This window comes from Phalaenopsis equestris, unplaced genomic scaffold, assembly GCF_001263595.1.
Source record: "Phalaenopsis equestris unplaced genomic scaffold, ASM126359v1 Scaffold219149, whole genome shotgun sequence".
Lineage (NCBI taxonomy): Eukaryota > Viridiplantae > Streptophyta > Magnoliopsida > Asparagales > Orchidaceae > Phalaenopsis > Phalaenopsis equestris.
The window spans coordinates 550,633-572,505 of record NW_018237541.1 but is presented as its reverse complement, the minus strand read 5'-3'; the positions used below and the strand labels follow the sequence as shown (position 1 = coordinate 572,505).

The 21,873-nt window shown below is 34.6% G+C and overlaps 1 protein-coding gene across 3 annotated transcripts in view; it reads left to right on the top strand.

Annotated features, from left to right (window-relative positions):
* LOC110037381 (endoplasmic reticulum-Golgi intermediate compartment protein 3-like) overlaps positions 1 to 21,873 on the top strand; it is a 28,324-nt gene that overhangs the window by 4,279 nt on the left and 2,172 nt on the right. Inside the window, exons 5-14 of one of the 3 annotated variants that reach the window (XM_020742017.1) lie at positions 4,259 to 4,339; positions 4,489 to 4,581; positions 8,866 to 9,045; positions 9,170 to 9,237; positions 9,346 to 9,397; positions 9,520 to 9,573; positions 9,644 to 9,733; positions 15,944 to 16,010; positions 16,113 to 16,237; positions 16,324 to 16,456. In XM_020742017.1, coding sequence (XP_020597676.1) covers positions 4,259 to 4,339; positions 4,489 to 4,581; positions 8,866 to 9,045; positions 9,170 to 9,237; positions 9,346 to 9,397; positions 9,520 to 9,573; positions 9,644 to 9,733; positions 15,944 to 16,010; positions 16,113 to 16,204 — 777 coding nt within the window. In that variant the 3' untranslated portion in view covers positions 16,205 to 16,237; positions 16,324 to 16,456. Of the gene's footprint in view, positions 1 to 4,258; positions 4,340 to 4,488; positions 4,582 to 8,865; positions 9,046 to 9,169; positions 9,238 to 9,345; positions 9,398 to 9,519; positions 9,574 to 9,643; positions 9,734 to 15,943; positions 16,011 to 16,112; positions 16,457 to 21,873 lie in introns of those variants that run through there. The other 2 variants (XM_020742016.1, XM_020742015.1) reach the window with 2 other exon arrangements.

Below are 21,873 nucleotides of genomic sequence, written 5' to 3'. Positions count from 1 at the left end.
GGGGGTGTGGCCAACTTTATGGGAATAATATTGGCTACTCTCATGGAAGAGAGCTTCATGATTTTATAATAAAATAATAACTCATGGTTGCATTTTATCTGTTTATTTTTTTATATTTGTATTATTATAGTGTTATTTTATATATAGGTATTATTCAATTAAAATTTATATTTATTGCATTATCCGGTTCAACTCTGTTTGAACCAATAAAAACCTTGAACCTCTCCTTCTTTCGGTTTGATGTCTGGTTTGGTTTTCACGACTCTGGAATCAAATTTATCTAATTGTTATTTGTGGATATTAACATATCACACGTGGCACAACATTTTTGGAGGAAATTATTAGAAGATATATTAAGAAATAATTTATTTTTGTTAGAAGTTATGAGGATTTGATTTATTTCATTTCCTATTTTAGATTTATTTTGTTGATTGGATTTATTTCCTTTCATATTTTAGGTTTTTTTATTTTATATTACTTTCTTTATCTCCAAATAATTAATATGAACTAATTAATTAAAAATATTTGGTGTTATATCTTTTCTCTTATGTTATTTATTTTTTATTGTCTTTTCTAATTTTAAAATTCATATTAGGTTTATTTATACCTTCTTTCATATCAATAAAATTATTCCACATTATTCTGAATTTTAACTTGGTATCAGAGCTTTGAAACAAACTCTAGAGCCTGCGGAATTTCCTTCTGCAACCTTTCCCATTACCGAAACTCCCTCTTGCATCCTTTTTCGCCAACGACTCCTTGCAGGAACTAGCCGTTGGTACTCCCTTTTGGTATTTCTCTTTGTTGTACAACCTCATCTCGTTCTCAAAGGTGGTCACAGTGAAGTGAGAGGTAAACCAGTTCAGGTGCGCGGTGTTGGTGAGTATGGGTTGAGCAATGGCACAACCAAATGGGAAACCTTGCTTTATTTGTTTGATGGAGATGGTGGCATTTGGAAGGATAGTTCATTGGCGTTCACAACTTTCAATCTCACAAGCCTCATACGCGACTGCTTTATGGTTTACGTTTGATGAGACCTCCATTCTTCTGTGGTAAATGGATGCAAGGAGACACTATCCACCCAGATCTCTGCTGCAGTGCTGTTACTCTCGAAAAAGAGTTCAACAGGTGCAGTGACGTCAACAGAACGACCTCCTTTGAGCATGGACCAACAACATATATAGCCTCAATTGCTCTTACAGGGATAAACTTCCCACTAGTCTTGAAGACAACCACAACATCAGCAGATCTCTCCATAGACTGAAACTAAGAATAGAAAGTGTAGAGGTTCTCTTTATGAAGAAGAAGCTTTTGTGAATCACTCTGGCAGCGTCTGCTTCTATTGTGAGTGAAAGCAAGGTAATTCTTTCCACTATTGAAAGTCCTTTCTGCCGTATTGCCATAGCTGAAGGTGGACCATTCTTGAATCCCTCTCTGGAAGTCTGGGTTGAGAATGATGTCGCCTCCATATTGAAGCTTGAGAGGCTAAGGCAAACACTCGATGCTTGCAAAATAGTCATAGGGTACAAATTCAGTTAAATAATCTGATAGAACGAGAGACAAGAAAACAAACGTAAAATTCTCCAGCAAGAAGTTCGCCATTGAAGATACGAAACTCTCCTTGCAGGTACTTATCGCAGGAAATCCTCTCTGCTAGCACGAAAATTTCCCTGAAATCTGTAGTCGACCCTCCTCCGGAGCTTTTCCCTATAGCAGACCCTTCTCTAGACCTTTTGCTATGGCAGACCTTCCACCATAATTCTTTCTGCAGCATACCCTCTTGCGGAGCTTTCTCTTGTACATTTTAAGAAGCATTTTCTTGCATCAAACCCTCCTCTAAAATTTTTTTCCTGCATCAAGCCCTTTAGAATCTTTCTCGCAACAGTCCCTCAGCCGGAGCTTTTTCTAAAGCAGACCTTCGTCTGGAGTTTTTTCCTGTATCATGCCCTTCTCCGGAGCTTTTACTATAGCAAGGTTTACCTCCAGAGTTTTTCCAGTAGCAGACCCTTCTTCGGAGCTTTTTCCTGCACTAAGGCCTACCTCCGAAGATTTTCTTTTTTTTTTCTATGGGCCATACCCTACAGGTTTTTCTGTTGGTTTTCTACTTCCCTGCCAACTCCCCCATTGCATTACCTGTAAGGACCTTCCGTCTACCTACAAACACTGCAGAAACTGTAGGGACAATCACAATCAGTTAGAATTTAGTTTTTTTCTCTAGTTTGTCTACTTTCCTGCAACCTCTTCTGCAGTATTACCTGTATGAGCTTTCTGCCTACCTACGGATACTGCAGAAGCTATAGTCAAACACAACCACATTCAACTAATTCTCAGTTTTTCCTGCAGTTTGTCTATTTCCCCGCAAACTCCCCTGTAACATTACATATAGTAGCTTTCCGCCTACACACTGACAATGCAGGAACTACAGTCAAAGACATCCGCAACATGAGATGAAAACATCAAGTTCTACTTCACAAGTTATCCCTCGCCCATTATTTAATGTTTTCAAATCTAAGTTGAACATGTTTTTCAACCATGCTTCAACTTGAGGTAAAGTGTTAGAGATATATTAGGAAATAATTCATTTCTCTTAGAAGTTATGAGGATCATATTTATTTCCTAGATATAATTTTATTTCATTTCCTATTTTAGATTTATTTTTTTAGATTGGATTATTTTCTTACCTATTTTAGGCTTTTCTATTTTATTATGTTTTCTTTATCTCCAAATAATTAATATGAATTGATTAATATGAGATATTATGTGTTATATATTTTCTTTCTTGTTATTTCTTTTTTATTATTTTTTCTATTCTTTGATTCATGTAAGAGTTATTTGTACCCCTTCCGTATCAATAAAAATATTCCGCATTATTCTGAATTTCAATAGTAATTTTGAGAAATAATTTGTAGGAAAATTTTAGCAAGATAGTTTGAGTAATTTTTAAAATCATTTACTTTTGGGGTTATTTTATTAATGAGATATATGGAGGTCATAAAAAATTATCCCAATATTTTTTGAAAATTTGATTTTGAAAGACAAGTGTTAGTTGGTAACTTTCATAAGCATCGATTTTTTCTTCTGCCATCCCATTCTATTGTGGAGTGTCGGGGCACAAGGATTAATGAATATATATATTTTTGACAAGAAATCATTAATATTATCTCAAGTATTATTAATTCTATCTTTTTGTTAATTAACACCATATTATTATTCTTTAATAAAGAGATAATAATTGAAATAATATGATTGTTATTAAATTTTTCTTTGATAAAGATAAATTTACACCATCTGAGCTCAATCGTCAATGAATGTGATAAATCCTTTAGCTCTATAATTATTTGGAATTTTTGAACGTCCTTAAATATTTGAGTGAATTATCCTAGAAGTAGTCAGTATAATATTTAGATTTACTTTTGTAAACGGGTACTCTGTAATGTTTAGCAAAGTCACAAGTTTCATTATGAAAGTTTTTAATACCAAGAGAATGAAACAATAAATTGTAGGATTTTAAAGATGGGATGCTCCATTCTATGATGATGGTATCCAAAGATGTCGTTTTTTAGAATGTATTTTGAAGGGGAAGGGTAAGTGATTATTATCTTGAAGTAGATATAGCCTATATTTTTCTCTAACTTGTCCAGTCATCTTTCTAATAAATATGTATTTTGCGCTAGAAACCATTACTTAGAAGGTTTTTATAGGAATATTTGGAAGTTCCTTGTTTATTTATTTTGAGTTGAGCTCTCTGATTCAATAAGATAAGCCTGTCTTTTTATTTGGCCTTCTTTGTTTCTACCATTGCCTTAGAGTTTTCCGTGGACCTCCATAAAATGCCTTTCCTTGAATAACATTGGGAAACTCCATAAAATGCATCCTGACAACTTCTAAAAGGAGAGAGAAATATTGCTTACTTCATATTTACAATGCGTCCTAAAAAGAAAAATTAGTTTCATTTTATTTGATTTTCATCCAATCAAAAAGCTTTTGCATATCAAACTATAGCGTTTCTAGAAATCTTAGATATATCCAAAATTAAACTATAGCATTTCTAGAAATCTTAGATGTATCCAGCCAAACAACCCTTCTGGACCGAACTGAAAGGTGGTAATTCTTAAAATATAACAACGGCAGTATCTTGCAGACTAGAATATAATCTAGTGAGAGCTGTCTTAATGTGCTTTCTTTTCTATTTTTGAACTTTTCTTGTGCCCTTGAAGATCTTATTAGAATCATAATCAGAGTCTAATATGTTTTACAGATTGAAAGACCTTTGCAGAGGCATGGTGGAAGACTTGAGCATGGTGAGAGTTACTGTGGGTCATGTTTTGGTGCTGAGAAGGTATGCACGCTACTTATCATTTCATTTTTAAATGTTACATGTCAAAAAAAAAAAAAACTTTTCTGTACTTCACAAATTGAAATATGAGTGCGCTTTAAAGCAATATATTTTTTGATTCATTAATACAATAATGATCATTTCTGTTGTAGTCAGATGATCATTGCTGTAATTCATGTGAAGAAGTTCAGGAGGCATATAGAAGTAGAGGTTGGGCTCTAACAAATCAGGATCTGATCGATCAGGTACACAAGCATGAATGTGCTCTTGTTTTCTTCTCCTATTTTTGCTTATCATTGAGCTCGATGAACAATAGCACTGCCTCATATTCTATCTTAGATCTTTGAACTGCTTGGTTATTACTTAAGCAAGTAAACTTGGTCAAGACCTTAACAAATTAACTTGATATTTGACTTATGCTGACATTTTAAAAAACTTATTGAAATTTATTAATTTTATTAATTGGATTTAATCAAACTCTTAATTAATATTGGTTTAAATTTGAACCTTTTTGAACGTCAAATTTTATTTTCCGTATATCCATTGTTCAGTATCGAAAACCATTTGTGTTATTTATCTCTGTGTTCGAACCAAAAAGCCGCATGACAACAGACTCCTGTAACCCCACTCCTCTTTCATTCACATGTCTTGTGATTGCCTCCTTCCTCTGAACTGAAACTCTCATGTCTTCATTGTTCCTCACTGAAGAAGAAAATTTTGATAAAAATCTTTCTCATTTCATTAACACTTGGCTTATATAAAACCTAGACTTTTTCTATTTACAAAAAGAACCCTACAATAGATACAAATCTCAACATTCTCCCTCAAGGTTGGTGAAAGATAATTGCTAAGCCCATCTTATCACATAATCTAGTTAACTCCACTGAGCTAAGTTCTTTAGTGAGGCAGTCAGCCATCTGTTCTATTGTAGCTACATAACTTAGTTCCAACAATCCATTATTCAGCCTCTCCTTGATGAAAAATCTATCAATCTTCACATGCTTAGTTCTATCCTGTTGCACCCGGTTGTTAGCAATGTTGATTGTCGACTTGTTGTCACACCACAACTTCATTTGAGTTCCCTAATCCACTTTGAGTTCAACCAACAAAGCTTTCAGCCGAATCTTCTCAACAAGTCCTAATGCCATGGCCCTGTATTCTACCTCTGTTGTTTATCTTACTACAACTGATTGTTTCTTGCTCTTCCACAATACCAAGCTGCCACCTACAACATGCGGCATTCAGATGTGGATCATCTGTCATTAGCACAACTTGCTAAGTCAGAATCACAAGAACCCTCAATATCTTCATGCTCATTCTTCTTGAATATCAACCTTTTTCCCGGTGCTCTTTTTAGATACCTCAGAATCTGATATACTGCATCCATATGACATTCCCTTGGATCATGCATGTAGCGGCTCACCACATTTACTGCAAAAGAAATATTGGGAGGAGTGTGACACAGATAAATCAGGCGGCCTACCGGCATCTGATACCTCTCACGATCAACTGATTCACCTTCCTCTGTACTGAGCTTGATGTTCTGATCAGTTGGAGAAACTACAAATTTGCAATCTAGCATACCTGTCTATGTAAGAAGATCCAGTACATACTTTCTCCGGGATATGACCATCCCCTCAAGTTCATCGGCCACTTCAATTCAAAGAAAGTATCTGAGTTATCCTAAATCCCTTACCTTAAATTGTTTCCCCAATGCTCCCTTCAGTTGAGTACTCTCCGCCTCATCATTACCAGTTATAATTATGTCATACACATACACAACAAGTATGATAGTGTGAAAAATATGATATCTTGATTTGGTTTCCAAAATCATTGTTCAATCTTTTATTCATTTAATTTGTTTTTAATGATGTCATTTCAATGATATAAAAAACAAAAAAATTGTTTTTCCCTTTTTTTTTTTTTTTTTTTTTTTTTTTTTTTTTTTTTTTTTGTAAAGATGCGAGCTGGACTAATAATGATAGGATGGAAAAGAATTTTCTTACTCTGCAAGGAGGGAAGAAAACTATAGATTGATGTTATGAATGTTCGAGAAGAAATTAGGAGAGGTTTTCAGAGAGATCAGCTATTAGAAAGTAATATGTTGTGCTTCTACCGAGAAGAACCCAAGAAGATGGAGAGGGGCGTGCTACCATGCACACAACCCTAGAGTTTTTATACAATTTTTATGTCAAAACTAAGAGTTCCTTTTTTATTTTAATTGTTAATCCTTTGAACAACGAATCCCGAGTATTCCATATATGATTTACATTCAATTCATCATTGTGCATTAGAAACCCTAAACCTTAAACATCCTTCATCATTCTAAAATTATGATAAAACACTCTTAATTATTTTAATTTCTATGTTAAACTTTGTTTGGTATACCCTTTACAAATGGCTTGACTCTGGTTTTTGGGCTTTTGAGCTGAATGTGACGGAAGTTGTACACAATTCCCGAACTTATTTAAAAGTAATTCATGTAACAAAAAATTATTGTAAATATCAATATTTCAAAAGTGTTTCTGACAAATTCTGCTATACTGGATCAAAATTAGAATTTGTATCTAATAATGTTCTAAATGACTGATTGTGTATTCTCAGCAATTATAATTTTCTTGACAGATCTTTCTTTTTAGTTTTATTGAAATTTGTGTCTGAGTGCAAAATTTATCTTTATTTTTCTCAATTCCCATCCGTCTCTTCCTGATCCACCCCTTCTATTGATTTTTTATAACATGCTTATTTGAGCAATGGAGAAAAAGGATTCATGTAGCCGACCGCACTTAGTGGGATGAAGGCTTTGTCGTCGTCGTCGTCGTTGTTGTTGTTGTTGTTGTTGCTGCTGCTGCTTATATGAGCAAAGTTATTTTCTAGTAATAATTCAACATAAAATAAAATCCTGTAATACATAGCATGTACATTCTCTCATGATGTTTTATAGGTAAACATAATATCATGAACCTTACCTCCCTTACCAAATAGCCTGTGAAGATTGGGCAGGCAGGGGTTACAGAAGGAAGTATAAAAATATTCTATAATGTGATTTTTCATTCACATCATAAATATAAAATATTTCAGACTTTTTATCCTTTATTAATGCTCAATTAAATCCTAAATATTGTTATTTTTCAGCCTGCGAAAAATGGGTAGGCAGGGCATAGAGAAGGAAGCATAAAAATATTCAACATTATGATATGCATGAATATAAATTAGAGAAGGAAGTATAGAAGTATTCAACATTATGATATGCATGAATATAAATTAGGGAAATTTCCTACATACAACACATTTCTTTTATATTTACATACTTAACATCTAGACTTTCATATTTACATTTATAACACTGGTGTGATAAACATATGCATGAAAATATGTATTTAGTTTTTTAAAAGTAGGTGATGGTGGCATTTTTGTTGTGATATTAAAGATCTGAGTGTTATGCATGTGAACTTTAATGTTTGGGTCTTAGATATGTAAGTACATAAGAATTGTGCGGTATGTATGCAAATTTTTCTATAAATTAATGCTCAACTAATGGCCAACTATTGTTTGGCTTATAGGTTGTTTGGTCGGCTGAAAAAATAATTCAGTGTAAAATGAATACATTACAAAAGTAATGTATTGTATTTGTAATATTTTAGAATTGTTTGGTTTGAAGTATAATAAAGGTACAACTTTATATATATTTTTGTTTGGTTTGGTGTAAAATGAAGACAATATATTTCAAAATATGTATGTATTTTATATATTAATGGTGGTGGCTGGAGGTTGCAAATGGCGGCGGTTGTGGCAATGGTTAGAGGTAGAGGCCTATGGCAGCGGGACGGTGCTGGCCTACGACGAAGGTGGTCGGTGGTAGTATGTGGCGGCGTGGCTGATGGTAGCTGCGGTCGGTGGCTGTGGCCGGAGTTGCTGACAAGCAACGATGGTGGGTGCCCGACAACCGGCAGTCGGCGACTTCGAAAGCCAACAACGACTGACAACACTTTACATAGAGCTATGTATTTGAAATTCAGCCAAATCAATCGAAATCCAAATAGATTGAAAATGAACATAGGAATGATTTCTAAATTCATTCTTATTTTACTTTGAACTTGTAATACTCCAAGCCAAACACCTAGAATCCTAAAAGTCGTGCAAAAGGAATGCAACCCACTACTTTTGCAACCAACTAAAGAGTCCCTTAATACGCTTAGACATAAACATGGCTGCTAGATCTCAAGCTACGCTTGACAAGGAAATGGAGCTTCTGAATACCACCATTAAATGCTACGAAGATTAAGGGCATTAGACGATAACATAAATTGCTAATGTATATCCATATTCATGTGATGCGAATATTGCATGAATTTTAGTGCTAAAAGATTGATTTAAGTTTTGTTGAACGTCATTGTGTCAACTCAATGAATTTCTTTAAAATTGATGTTTTTAACATGCTTGGTCAATCAATTATTAGGCACGTTTTTTTTTTATTTTTACATTGGATTATTTTAAAGGAAAATATTAAACTGCTTTTCATATTTTAGTGCAAGAGAGAGGGCTTTGTTCGAAAGATTAAAGAGGAAACGGGTGAAGGATGCAACATAAAGGGCTTCTTGGAAGTCAGCAAAGTAGCTGGAAACTTCCACTTTGCTTGTGGAAAGAGCTTCCACCACCCTAACCTTGTTGTGCCAGAGATATTGGACTTGCAACTTGGAAGCTTCAATGTAAACCATTTTTTTTGCACTTTCATTTTAATTGTTCCATCTTACTTTGCACATTATGTCTTTATTATCTTGTGCTATCATTTTCTATTATAGCTCTATTCTTACATTTCTATAAAAAAATCAGATCAGTCACTCAATAAATCACCTCTCATTTGGAAAGGAGTTTCCAGGTGTTGTAAACCCGCTTGATGGGTATGTCTCACAAAATATTTTTTAATTTTTTTTCTTACATCCTTCTACATGCTTTATTGTTTGGTGTTGCATATCTTTAACTGACTTCTGGCTTTAACCAAAATCCAGTGCACGATGGAAAGAACCAGGGTTGTCTGGGATATATCAATATTTCATCAAAGTGGGTTCAATGATTTTTTTCTCATTTCATTCCATTTACCCGACCGATTCCTTGACTATGGATGATATTATAGTGTGATCATTTTGGAGATCTCTGGTTTGAATACTTTTTTCGTTTTTCAGGTCGTCCCTACAATCTACAGAGATATCAGAGGACGGAAGATCCACTCCAACCAGGTAAATAGCAGTAATTATTCCACGCTTCTCCTTCTAGTGATGTATCATAATACCTCGATTCCTGTTGCAGTTTTCGGTGACAGAGCATTACAGAGATGGAAATGTTTTTCCTAGGTCACCAGCAGGGATATACTTCTATTATGACTTCTCTCCTATCAAGGTGAACTCGCTTTTTTTTCATTCAACTTCCCATAAGAACCTGGAATTAAATGAAAATATCGACACAATGGTGAAAAAAGATTCATGTAGCGGACCCCACTTCGTGGGTTAAGGGCTTCTTGTTGATGGAAAGTTTTCATGATTGGTGGTAAGAATTTGAGCTTTATGAGTGTTGGTGACATGCAATTTAAAAAAATAAGTAAAATTAAGTGGAAGCTTCATAAGATGAAGCACATTCTAGGAGTAAAATTAAAATTTATATTTATTGGATAACTGGATGAAGATTGCATCTTGACTTCAAAATCAAATAGCCGAAGCAACTATGAAATCAACTCGAGTTCTGAATGGGGAAAAAAAACTTATTAGTTCTGACTTAACATGTGGCATTGAATGACGAGACACATGAGTAAGAAAGTTTTGTGGACATTTATTCAAAGAAAAACTTTCAAATTTAGGATACACTTTAATTTTGATCTAGTTGAAAGTGTATCCTAAACTAAAAAGTTCGGAGTTTGTAGGCATGGATGTTTTGGGGGACTTCGTTTGTGTTATGTCTTAGATGTTTCATTATATTATGTCACCTTCATAAATAAATATAAACACACACGCACACACACGCGCACACACATATTGTGACAACTGGTCCAGCCACTAAAACAATATGGGATTGCTGAGTGCATGAACTAAATTCTCTTGGAGCCCCATTGTACTATGCTGCCTTCATAGGAAGACTCCATCAAGAAGCCATGGTCAAGAAGCCATGGTTTTTTTTTTTGAAATTCAAATTTGACATTTTTCCTTGTTGCAAGAGATGGAAAAGTTATATGAAGAATTTTTCTGGTGTGAAAATCATTTGTCTAAGATTATATAGCCGTAGAGAATACAGCAACCCAACATTGAGAGAATTTTGGGATGATAAATATTACGAAGATTTACAGACATTCCACTTAATTTCTATGTATAAAACCTAAACTTCAATTTTTTACATATATGCCACCCTACCTTATGGCATATATGTAAAAGGTAATGTTTAGATGTTAGATATGTAAATATACAGAATTGGATGGTATGTATCAAATACCATGGTGCAAAAAATTGGATCTAAGAAGTTCATCATCAATAATTTCAGCTATTGTAACAGCCTAAGGGGCTGCTTAAGCTAGCTTTCGACTTACTCTATATTTCAAATTGCCACCATAGCTCTGTTTGAAGAATGATTTTCTTGCTGCTTTTGAAAATTTTGTGGCAAGTTCCTATGTGTTTTTCCCCATTAATCTTCTTTTCTGGTTTCTATTCTCTTCCATTCTCAATAATGATTTTGGTTTCTCCTATTTTTCAACACATTATGCCAAAGCCCACCCTCATCATTTTGCTTAGGGGAAGTTACATACATACCACACAATTATTATCTATTGCATGTCTAACACGTAAACTTTACTTTTTTTCATTTATACCAGCAGAATCCTTTAGTTCATTTAAAAATACCACAATAACTTTTAAAAAGTGAAATAAATCTTCTTCTCATTACGTAAGGCGGCATATATGTAAAAAATGGGTTTTACATGCTTGATATATATGTAAATACATAGAAATTGAGTGGTATGTGTTAGGTATGACTCATATATCATATAAGAGACAAATGCTGGAGCGGAACAAAGAGCGGAGCGAGCGAGTTTGAGAATGAGTTTGGGGTCGGTTAAGGATTTGTACGAAGGAATTTGGGTGAGCAAATCAACAACTAAAGCAGAGGAATTCGCAGGAGAAGTTTGCGGCAACTGTAGTTTCAGATGACAATGTCTGGTGCAAAATTCGAAGTGGTGAAGTTTGATGGAACTAGTAACTTCAGATTGTGACAAACGAGGGTAAATGATTTATTGGTGCAACAAGAGATCTTGAAGGCTTTGTGGGCAACGAAACCAAATACAATGGAGGATGAAGATTGAGAAGAATTGTAACAACGAGCGGCAGCAACCATACGCTTATGTCTGACAGATGAGGTTATGTATCATGTTATGAATCTAAAATCTCCAGGAGAGGTATGGAAGAAATTGGAAACTTAGTTTATGTCCAAATCTCTAACAAATAAATTGTATTTGAAGTAAAAGTTGTATGGGCTGAAGATGCAAGAAGACTCTGACTGCCGCAACATGTGAATGTCTTCAATCAATTAATCACAAATTTATCACAACTTAATGTAAGTATTGATGGTGAAGACCGAACAATGATTCTATTGTGTTTATTGCTTTCCTCTTATGAACACTTGTTGATTAGTCTTACATATGAGAAAGAAACAATCAAAGTTGATGATATTACTACAACATTGTTGGCTCACAACCAGTGGAAACAGAATGTAAGGGTAACTCTTATGGTGATAGTTTATATGTTAAGGGTAATTAGGATTGTGGAAGGAAGAAATAGAACTAAGGTTCTGGAAGACAAAATTCCAGATCAAAGTCTAAATACAAAAAAACGATTCATTGCTACAAGTGCAAGGAGTCGGGTCATATGAAGAAAGATTGTCCAAAGCTCAAGAAACAGACTGAGGAGAAACATAATGCATCATCTAAGTTTGCAAATGTGGTGCAGAGTGACAATTCAGATTACAGTGATGGTGATATGCTTTCAATTTCATCAACTTGGTTCATAGATGCATGAATTCTTGATTCAGGATGCTCTTATCACATAACACCTAATAAGAAGTGATTTACTTCATACAAGTCATTTAATTCTGACTCTGTCTATTTAGGCAATGATTAATGTTGCAATATTGTTAGTATTAGTGATGTCAGGATTAAGATTGTATATGACACTGTTATAACATTATGTGATGTTAGACATATTCCAGATTTGAAGAAGAATTTGATTTCCTGGGACACTTTATATAGAAATAGTTTTATTCCTAAAACAGATGAGGATAATGAAACTATCAGAATTATTAAGGGTGTACTGACCGTGATGAAATGAAATTTAATTACAGGTAATATCTACAAATTATTGGGAAGTACAATTGTAGGTGAAACTCATTATGTAGAGTCAGATGATGATGATAATACAATACTGTGGCATATGCATCTTGGTCATTTTAGCGAACATGAGATGGATGAATTGCATAAAAAAATTTGTTGCATTGTGTTAAAAAGTTACAAGCTCGATTGTTGTAAGTTTTGTGTTCTTGAAAAACAGACAAATCAATTTCATGATTGGAAAACACAAAAAAAATGATTTTTTATTATGTGCATTATGATGTATGGGGTCTTTTCAATGAATCGTCATTGGGAGGATCTCTGTATTTTGTTATCTTTATTGATGATTTCTCCGAAAAAATTTGAGTGTATTTCTGGAAGCAGAAAACTGAAGTATTCCTCAAATTCAAGCTAGGAAGTCTGAGGTGGAGAATCAAACTCATAGAAATATCAAGTATTTGAGAACTGATAATGACACAGAGTACACAGATTCCCAGTTTCAGAAATTTTGTGAGTAGCAAGAGATTCAGAGACAATTTTCAGTGCGCAAGATACCACATCAGAATGACGTTGCAGAAAGGATGAACATGTTCTTAATTTAAAGGGCAAGATGCTTGAAACTGAATGCAGGGCTTTCTAAAAGCTTCTGGGCAGAGGCTGTGAGTATGACGTGCTACCTCATCAATAGATCGTCTCAGCATCATTGGGTGACAAAGTTGTAGAAGAGGTATGAACATGTAATTCAGTTAATTTTGATCACTCACGAGTTACTAATTTTTGGTTGTCTTGCTTATGTGCATGTGTATGGAGATGAAAATCATAACTTGATCCAAAATCCAAAAAATGCATCTTTATGGGCTACAAGAAAGATGTCAAAGGATACAAGTTTTGAGAGTTGATTGCAAGGAAGATGATGATTAGTAGCGATGTTATTTTTGATGAACAGTCCATGTTGCAACAGAATAAAGACAATGTGCCAGAGAATAGTTTCAGTTCAGATACAGTGCAGATGAATTCAGAACATCATCCAGAAATAATTAAGAGAGTTGAAAGTTCAAATTCAACACCTGGTGATTCAATTACAGATTACTTGCAGAATTACAAATTAGTCAGAGAGAGACAGTCACACATCAATATAAACCCTCCAAGCAGATTGGGTTATGAAGACTTGGTCTCTTGTACACTTCTCATCAGCAGTAATAATGCAGCCACCTTTCAAGGAGCTATCACCAGCCAAGAGAAAGAGAAATGGATGAGAGCAATAGTTGAGTAGATGGAGTCTTTGCAGAAAAATAACACATGAGAGTTAGTTCAACTTCCTGAGGGAATGAAGACTATTGGGTGCAAATGGGTGTACAAAAGGAAAACAACAGAATCAGAAAAAAAATGGAGAAAATTGGAAGGCTCGATTGATAGCAAAGGGTTTTTCACAGCAGAAAGAGATATATTATGATGAAATATTTTCTCCTGTGGTCAGACTTACTTCAATCAAGGCAGTACTTACATTAATAGTTATTTGAGATTTACATCTAGAGCAGATGGATGTTAAAACTGCATTCTTGCATGATGATCTGGAGGAGCAGGATTACATGGAGCAGCAAAAGGGTTTACTCAACCTGGACAGAAGCATCTAGTTTGCAGATTAAAGAAATCGTTGCATGGGTTGAAATTGTCTTCAAGACAATGGTACAAACGATTAGACTCCTACATGATTCAGATTAGCTACAAGTAATGTGAATATGATTGTTGTGTTTATGTCAAGAGCCTTGATGATGATTATATTATTTTTCTGTTATTGTATTTTGACGATATCTTGATTGCTGCAAAGAATATGCATGATGTCCTTGATTTTCAAGACGATTATGTTTATCTTTATTGAGTCAGAAATTTGACACTTGGGTCATACAAAGAAGATTCTTGGAATGAATATTTATAGAGATAGAGACTCATGACGATTATGTTTATCTCAACGAGACTATGTTAAGAAAGTGCTAAATAGGTTTAAGATGAGCAAAATAAAGTCTGTGAGCACTTCATTGGCAAATCATTTTAAGCTTTCTTCATAACAGTGTCCAAAGACAAATAGAGAAATCAAAATTATGGAAAAAGTTTCATATGCCAGTGTGGTTGGCTATTTGATGTATGCAATGATATATACTCGCTCTGATTTGGCTCATGTTGTTAGTCAAGTCTATAAATACATGTCTAAATCTGGAAGACGACATTGTGAAATAGTCAAGTGGATTTTCATGTACCTGCAGGGTAAAGTAGGACATGAAATCATTTTTGACAGTCAACAAAATGATATTTTAGTTGTGGGTATGTGGATTTAGATTATGCAGGTAATTTGGATGACAGAAGATCTATAATCGGGTATGTGTTTACTTTTGGTGGAGGGCCAATATGTTAGAAATCAATAGTTCAGTCTATTGTGACATTATTCAACAACTGAAGTTAAGTACATTGCAGTAGCTGAAGCTGCTAAAGAAGTCTTACGGCTTACTGGGCTAGTGAAGGATCTGGGTGTTGAGCAAGGTGGAGTTTAGTTGCATTGTGATAAACAAAGTGCCTTTTATCTGGTTAAGAACCAGGTGTACCATAAGATTTAAAAATTAATTATTTTTGGTGAGATACTGTTGCAGAAGGTTCATAATAATGAGAATGCAGCTGATATGTTGACCAAACCAGTTACTATCAACAAGTTCTTGCATTGCTTGAACTTGTTGAATATTCACAGTTGCTAGACAAGCATGGTGACTCAACCTACTTTGGTATTTGAGAAACTCGCAGTTATCTTTTTCTTGAAGGGTTGGATATTGGCCAATGTGGAGATTTGTTAGGTATGACTCATATACAAAATAAGGGACGGATGCTGGAGTGGAACGAAGCGAGCTAGCGGAGTGAGCGAGGGAGTTTCGTTATGTGGATTGGGGTGCGGGGGCGTCGGTACGGTACAAGGATAATTTTGTAATTACATATTGTACGTCAGAGTTATATATATATATATGTGATGTATTGTAACCCTAAGACGTCTTGTACTCTTTTTCTAAATCGAAGAAAAAGCCGCTGCTCTGCTCCCGAGGACGTAAACATCTTTGCCGAACCTCTTTATATCTCTGTGTTTCTTCTAGATTTGCGTCGATTCTTGCATTTTCTTTGCCCTAAAATTCTCAACAGTTTGTTTGTACACCTTTATTTTTCTTATCATCTCCAATCAAATTTCTCTGAGTCTCTGTAATCTGTATCAGGTCATCTTCACAGAAGAAGACAAATCATTGCTGCACTTTTTGACCAGCGTCTGTGCCATAATTGGAGGTTCTGATTGTTCTCAGTTTTAACTATATTTTACCTTTTGATCCACTCATCATCTTTATTTATAATAAAATCTCTGAAATAATGCCCAAAACCTCTCTTAAGGTGTTTTCACTGTGGCTGGTATTCTTGATTCTTTCGTCTATCACGGCCAGCGAGCCATTAAGAAGAAACAAGAGCTTGGAAAGTACAGGTGATGGAGAAGGAGCACCGGCAGTAACAGTAATAAGGTGACGAGTATTTAAATTTTGTAACTCTTGATACTGCAACTTACATTTCTGAACGTAGTTTTTGAAATTTGTGTCAGTTTTTTCAGGAACAATGCATGCTTAATTTATGTTTTTTTTTATATAATTTTTATTCTTGTTCTTCTGGCTTCTCTAAAGCTGTTGTAAATTCAGTCGATTGATATCTTATGATAGGGGCATTTACATACATACCACCTGATTCCTATGTATTTATATATCTAACGTTCTTTTTTTTGCTTTTATACCGCACAAATTATTCACATCACATTAAAAAAAGAGGCATTTACATACTGACCAGCCAAAATTTGTCATTTACAAATCAACTATTTGGGTGATTTTTTTTTGAACTATCAAACCGATATATTTACGCAGATGTTTAAAAATGTCAACTAAGGATCTGTTTGGGTCAGTTGCAGTTGTTTGAAGAAGCAGATGTTTAAAAAGCTGCGGTGGCTATTATTATTATTATTTTTGGTGAAAAAGTTGGACCGTAACTTTCTAACAGATGTAGGTAGTCAGGTATAGTGAAAAACTATAAAATTTCACCATTTTTCATAGTGGCTTGTCTCTTCCTGTTCGACAAACGTAACTTTTAAAAGAAATTTGATGAACATTATTGTTTTTTCGATCGAAGCCTAGCTGTGATTTTGGCAGAGAGGGGAAGAGTGGAGTTGTGAGAGGAGGATGGGGATGTTGCGTGCGAGATGAGAATATGGAAGAAAACACGAGAAATGAGGCTAGGGTGAAGGAGATGTGCTGAATTTGGATTGCTTGAGGCAGAACAAAGAGGGGGATTGACCACGGGAGGCTGCATGCATCTCTATAACAAAAGCAAGAGTGTTAAATAAGTGGTTGCACGTCCAAAGAGGAGTGAAGGCAGCTGCTGGGGAAGAAGAGCTCCTGTATTGGTATTGTGTGTGAGCTCATTGTGATAGGACTTGGCTATATGAGGAGATGGGAAGGGCCAGACTAATGGGGGTTGCAGGAGGCATTTGGTGCAGGTGAGCAGTAAGCTCTCTGATGCTGAGGTGAAGTCAGTCGGTCGGTAAGTAGAGGTGGCGGTGGAGGGTGGCTAAACACAAGAGTTCGTAAAAGGAAGGTAGCGTGCGACGGAGTGTTGGATTTGAATATTTTAAAAGTTTAGGGTGTTGGATATGTAAATATAAAGTTTGGGTGTTGGATATGTAAATAAATAAGTTTATGGTGCTATGTATGTTAATCACAATAAAAATATGCCACCAATGCGAATTACTATATATGAAAAACAGGTCAGTGAAAATAATATATATATATAAAGTTTTGCTAACAAGTTATGATACTTACCATTAATAAATTATCAATCATAAAGGTTTAATTAACATCATCATCCTTATCTAGTGCCCGATCTGGTTCGCTGGCAGTCGGGCAAACTTGCGCTAACGTGCTTTGCCAACCAGGCCCAGTTTGTAGCCCTGCCGTCGCACATGGCGGTCGCTGGTGCAAGTGCGTGGAAGCGCGACCATGAGTGCGCCCATTGATGTTGCTCTCGTTCATCGGTGGACCCTACAACGTCCTTAATGCATAGCCATTTTTTTTTCCTTGTACAAACGAGCATGCACACCCGTGCATACATGTCTACACTTCCAAGTACATAGCACTGCCCTATTACTGCTACACCACTAGAATATCACTCGATCGCCTTCATCATCTTCCAACCATGGCTGGTCGACCCCCATCAATTATGACAACTACAATCTAATCAAGACTTCACAAAGTATTCATGGCAAATCAAATTTTCACAAGGTACAAATTTCTTAATGTTCTTATTTTTGACAACACAAAATCACCCAAAAATAGGGGGAATATAATGTGCTTTTAAAAAATGATCATTTAGCATGAATCTCAATGTATTTTTTAGCAATAAATATCTCTTATTTAATTTCAAGGCCATCTAGGGCCTCGATGTCAAGAATTGTAGTCAAACTGACTTCTCGACAAGTTGATCCTGATGATACCTAAATTGCTTCAATCTGAGTAAGATCAAGCATTAAAATATTTTTTGGGGTTTTGGATCGTCAATTTAATGGTCAAATAGACTCTAAATTTGACATATTTATTGTCAAATTGAACATGTCAATGAGAGAAATTTCATCACAATATGACTTAATTCTGAGATCATTAATGAACTGAAATCATCCAAAAATTTCCATATCAATGGGGATTGATATGAGTCGTTCGATCAAATGGGGAGTTATTTACCAAAAAAATTAAAATGTACTTTCTATAGAGGCTATAAATATACCACCTTATCTTTCAGTTGAAGGGAGAGAGTAAGAAAAGAAATTCCAGAGCTTGTTTTAGACTGAAGAAACTGCAATAACTTTTGGCCTTTGTCGACCAACATCGACCACCTCTCGTCAGCCACACTTGACCACCACTGGCCGACCTTGATTGCTGCCCAACTATAAAGTGCAACACATGTGTTGAAGATCCAACAATAACTTCTAGCCTCCATAGCGATAGATCAGTTTCACCACCTATTGCCACTAACTACAGCCTCTATGGCCAATTGCCACTATAACTTCCACTGATTACGAGCTTTGTCACCAACAATAGCTATTACAACCACCGCTTATGGTCTCTACAATGAACTTTTGTTATTGCAATCACTGATTATGGACTCTGTGGCCAATTGATGTTATTATAATCATCAGTTACTTTCTTTGTGACCAACTACTATTGTTATAACTTATGAGTACGACTTCTGTGGACAATTTATGATATTATAGTCATCAATTACGACCTATGTGATCAACTTTTATTTTTTTGCATCTTTCAATTATGACATTTGTGACTAACTAATGTTATTGCAATCATTAAATATGACCTTTGTGGCCGATTGGTATTATTATGACTTTTAGTTATGGCCTTTGAGGCCAATTATGTATTGCTTTTGTAATAACCAACTATGGTCTTTATGGCCAACTACGATTGTTATAGCTTCTAACTACGACATTTGTGGACAATTGACGCTATTATTGTCATCAACTACCTCATATGCGGCTAACTAATATTGTTACAACTTTCAACAACGTCTACTGTGGCTAATTGATGTTATTACAATAACCAATTACGATCATTGTGGTTGACTACCATTGCTATGACTTTTAGTACAACCTTTATGATCAAGTACCACCTTTGCAACAACAAACTGATGCCTTTATGGTTTGTTTACTAATGCTACAACTTCCAACTGTAGCTATTATAACCACTAACTACAGCCTTCATAATCAAGTACATTTATTATAGCTCAATTATGACTATGCTAACTAAACTATTATTGTAAATCAATTAGTATCAATATTGTAATTTAATATTATCTAATTTAGGAGAAGAGTGAACTTCTATACTTACAGTCATATTGTGAATTACTTAGATTAGGCTAGGGCTCGTATTTTTTTTTTAATTTCCATAGTTTTTTCACATAAAAAATCTTGGAGTCTCCTCCTGCTACTTTTGTTATTTTTTCATGTGTGATGGATCTCCGTGCAATCTAAAATATTGAATTGTCACTCTATTATGACGAATCTCGACACGCAATAAGTTGTATTGTATGAATGAACAATGCTTTTGTTGTTTGTGCTTTTAGATATTTGCGGGTGTGATAACCAAATCCTTGCGAAGGAATATGCTATTTTTTTTATTTTTTTGAATTTTTTAAATATTATATTATGAAATGGTATAATATATCACCCAATTCTTATGTATTAAAATTTGCATATAAAATATAAAAAAAATCAGTATTTTAACTTCTAGAAAGTGATATATGTTTTCTTGTGTAGGTGGGATGTGTCAAAATTGGAAGTTTAGGTGTTAGATATGTAAAAAACATATGAATTGAGGGGAATGTATGTAAATTTTCCAAACAAAAAATTATAGAAAGATTTTGAGTTCTTATGAATTTAGTGGCATAATTGTAAATTCATGTCTTACATAACAAAGTTAATAATAATCGAGCTATGCACTAATATATGTGCATAAAAACTATATGACACAATCAAATTTATGATTTTTAAGCTAAGATTCTATGATAGATGATATTTAGGGTCTGTTTGGGGCAGCTTGTGCGTTTTAAGATAATTTGCTTATCCTGAAACGTGGCTTGCGGGCCACTTGCAGGGGTCGACCCGCCGCCTTCGTTTAGTGTAAAAACCCAAACGCAGTTTCGGATAAGCTGGCGAAACGCGCGGATCAAACGGTACGGCGGCGTTTTCAAATAAGCTGTCCCAAACGGACCATTAATATCAATCATAAGTGAATTTACATCATGGTTAATTTCTTGTATTTGAAAGAAACAAAAATAAGTTAGGTAATGAATTGTTGATTATGGAATACATATGTTAATGCTCTTTTTTCTTCTTGTACATTATTTAACATTCTAGATCATTCAACTATCTACGATAAATTACATTGATACAATCTTAGTTAGGTGTGTGTGCGTGTCAGTATGTGTGTATATTAAAAGATTAGTTAGAGGCGGGAACAGGCCTCTAGGCCAACCCATAAGGTATTTGTTATTATCTCTGACGTGGATCGAACTCGAGACAGATGGGACTTACAACTGACGTAGCAGCTGTTAACCAACTTGCCACCTAAGTTGTGTGTGTTTGTGTGTGTGTGCGCGAGCGCGCCGCAAGCCGTGACCTGTTGGTTAGTGTGTTTGAAAAAAAAAAGGAATAGAGAGAGAGAGAGAGAGAGAGAGAGAGAGAGAGAGAGAGAGAGAGATGATGGTTTAAAATTTTGAATTAAATGTGTAAATATGAAAATTTAGGTGCTAGATAAATAAATCCATAAGAATTTTGTGGTAAGCATGCAAATGCTCCAAATAATCTTTACAAGTGGCTATAATATGTTATGTATCATTCGTTTTGTAACTATTTCAGTTGTGTAATTTTATATAAATATAATATATGACATTTTTTTTTTTAATTTTTATAAAAATAATTGAGGCATTTACATGCATACTGTCATGCATCCAATTCCTATGTATTTACGTATCTACCACCCAAATTTTATATTTTACATTTAATACTAATTAAAATTTTTATATCACAAAAACTATCTTTATTTTAACATTTAAGAAGATATATATATATATATATATATTTCATGTAAAGATAACATGTATGTAAAAATTAAAGTTTAAAGGTTAGATATGTAAATACATAGGAATCAGTGGCATGCATGTAAAATTTTCAAAAATAAAATATAAACTTAACATACAACTTTATACTCCTTTTTTTCTTGTGTCAGAGAATTTTTGGTGCATGAGTATGGTTGTTAGAGATCTAATCTCAAGTCGAGTTGGGGTCAGTGCAAAATCGGTTCGAATGGATTGAGTGCGGCTCAAAATCAGCTAATGACTCGTGATATTTCATTTCGAGCCAGTTCAACTCAAAATTAAATTGAGCTCTATCCGGCTTGAAATTTAAACGAGCTTGCTCAAATTAAGTTATTTGGATCTGTCTCAACTTGAAATCAACTCGAAATCGGAACTAGTCGGCTCAAATTGAGTTATTTGGATTCATCCTAGCATAAAATCGGCTCGTGACTCATTATATTCAATTTTATTCATGAGT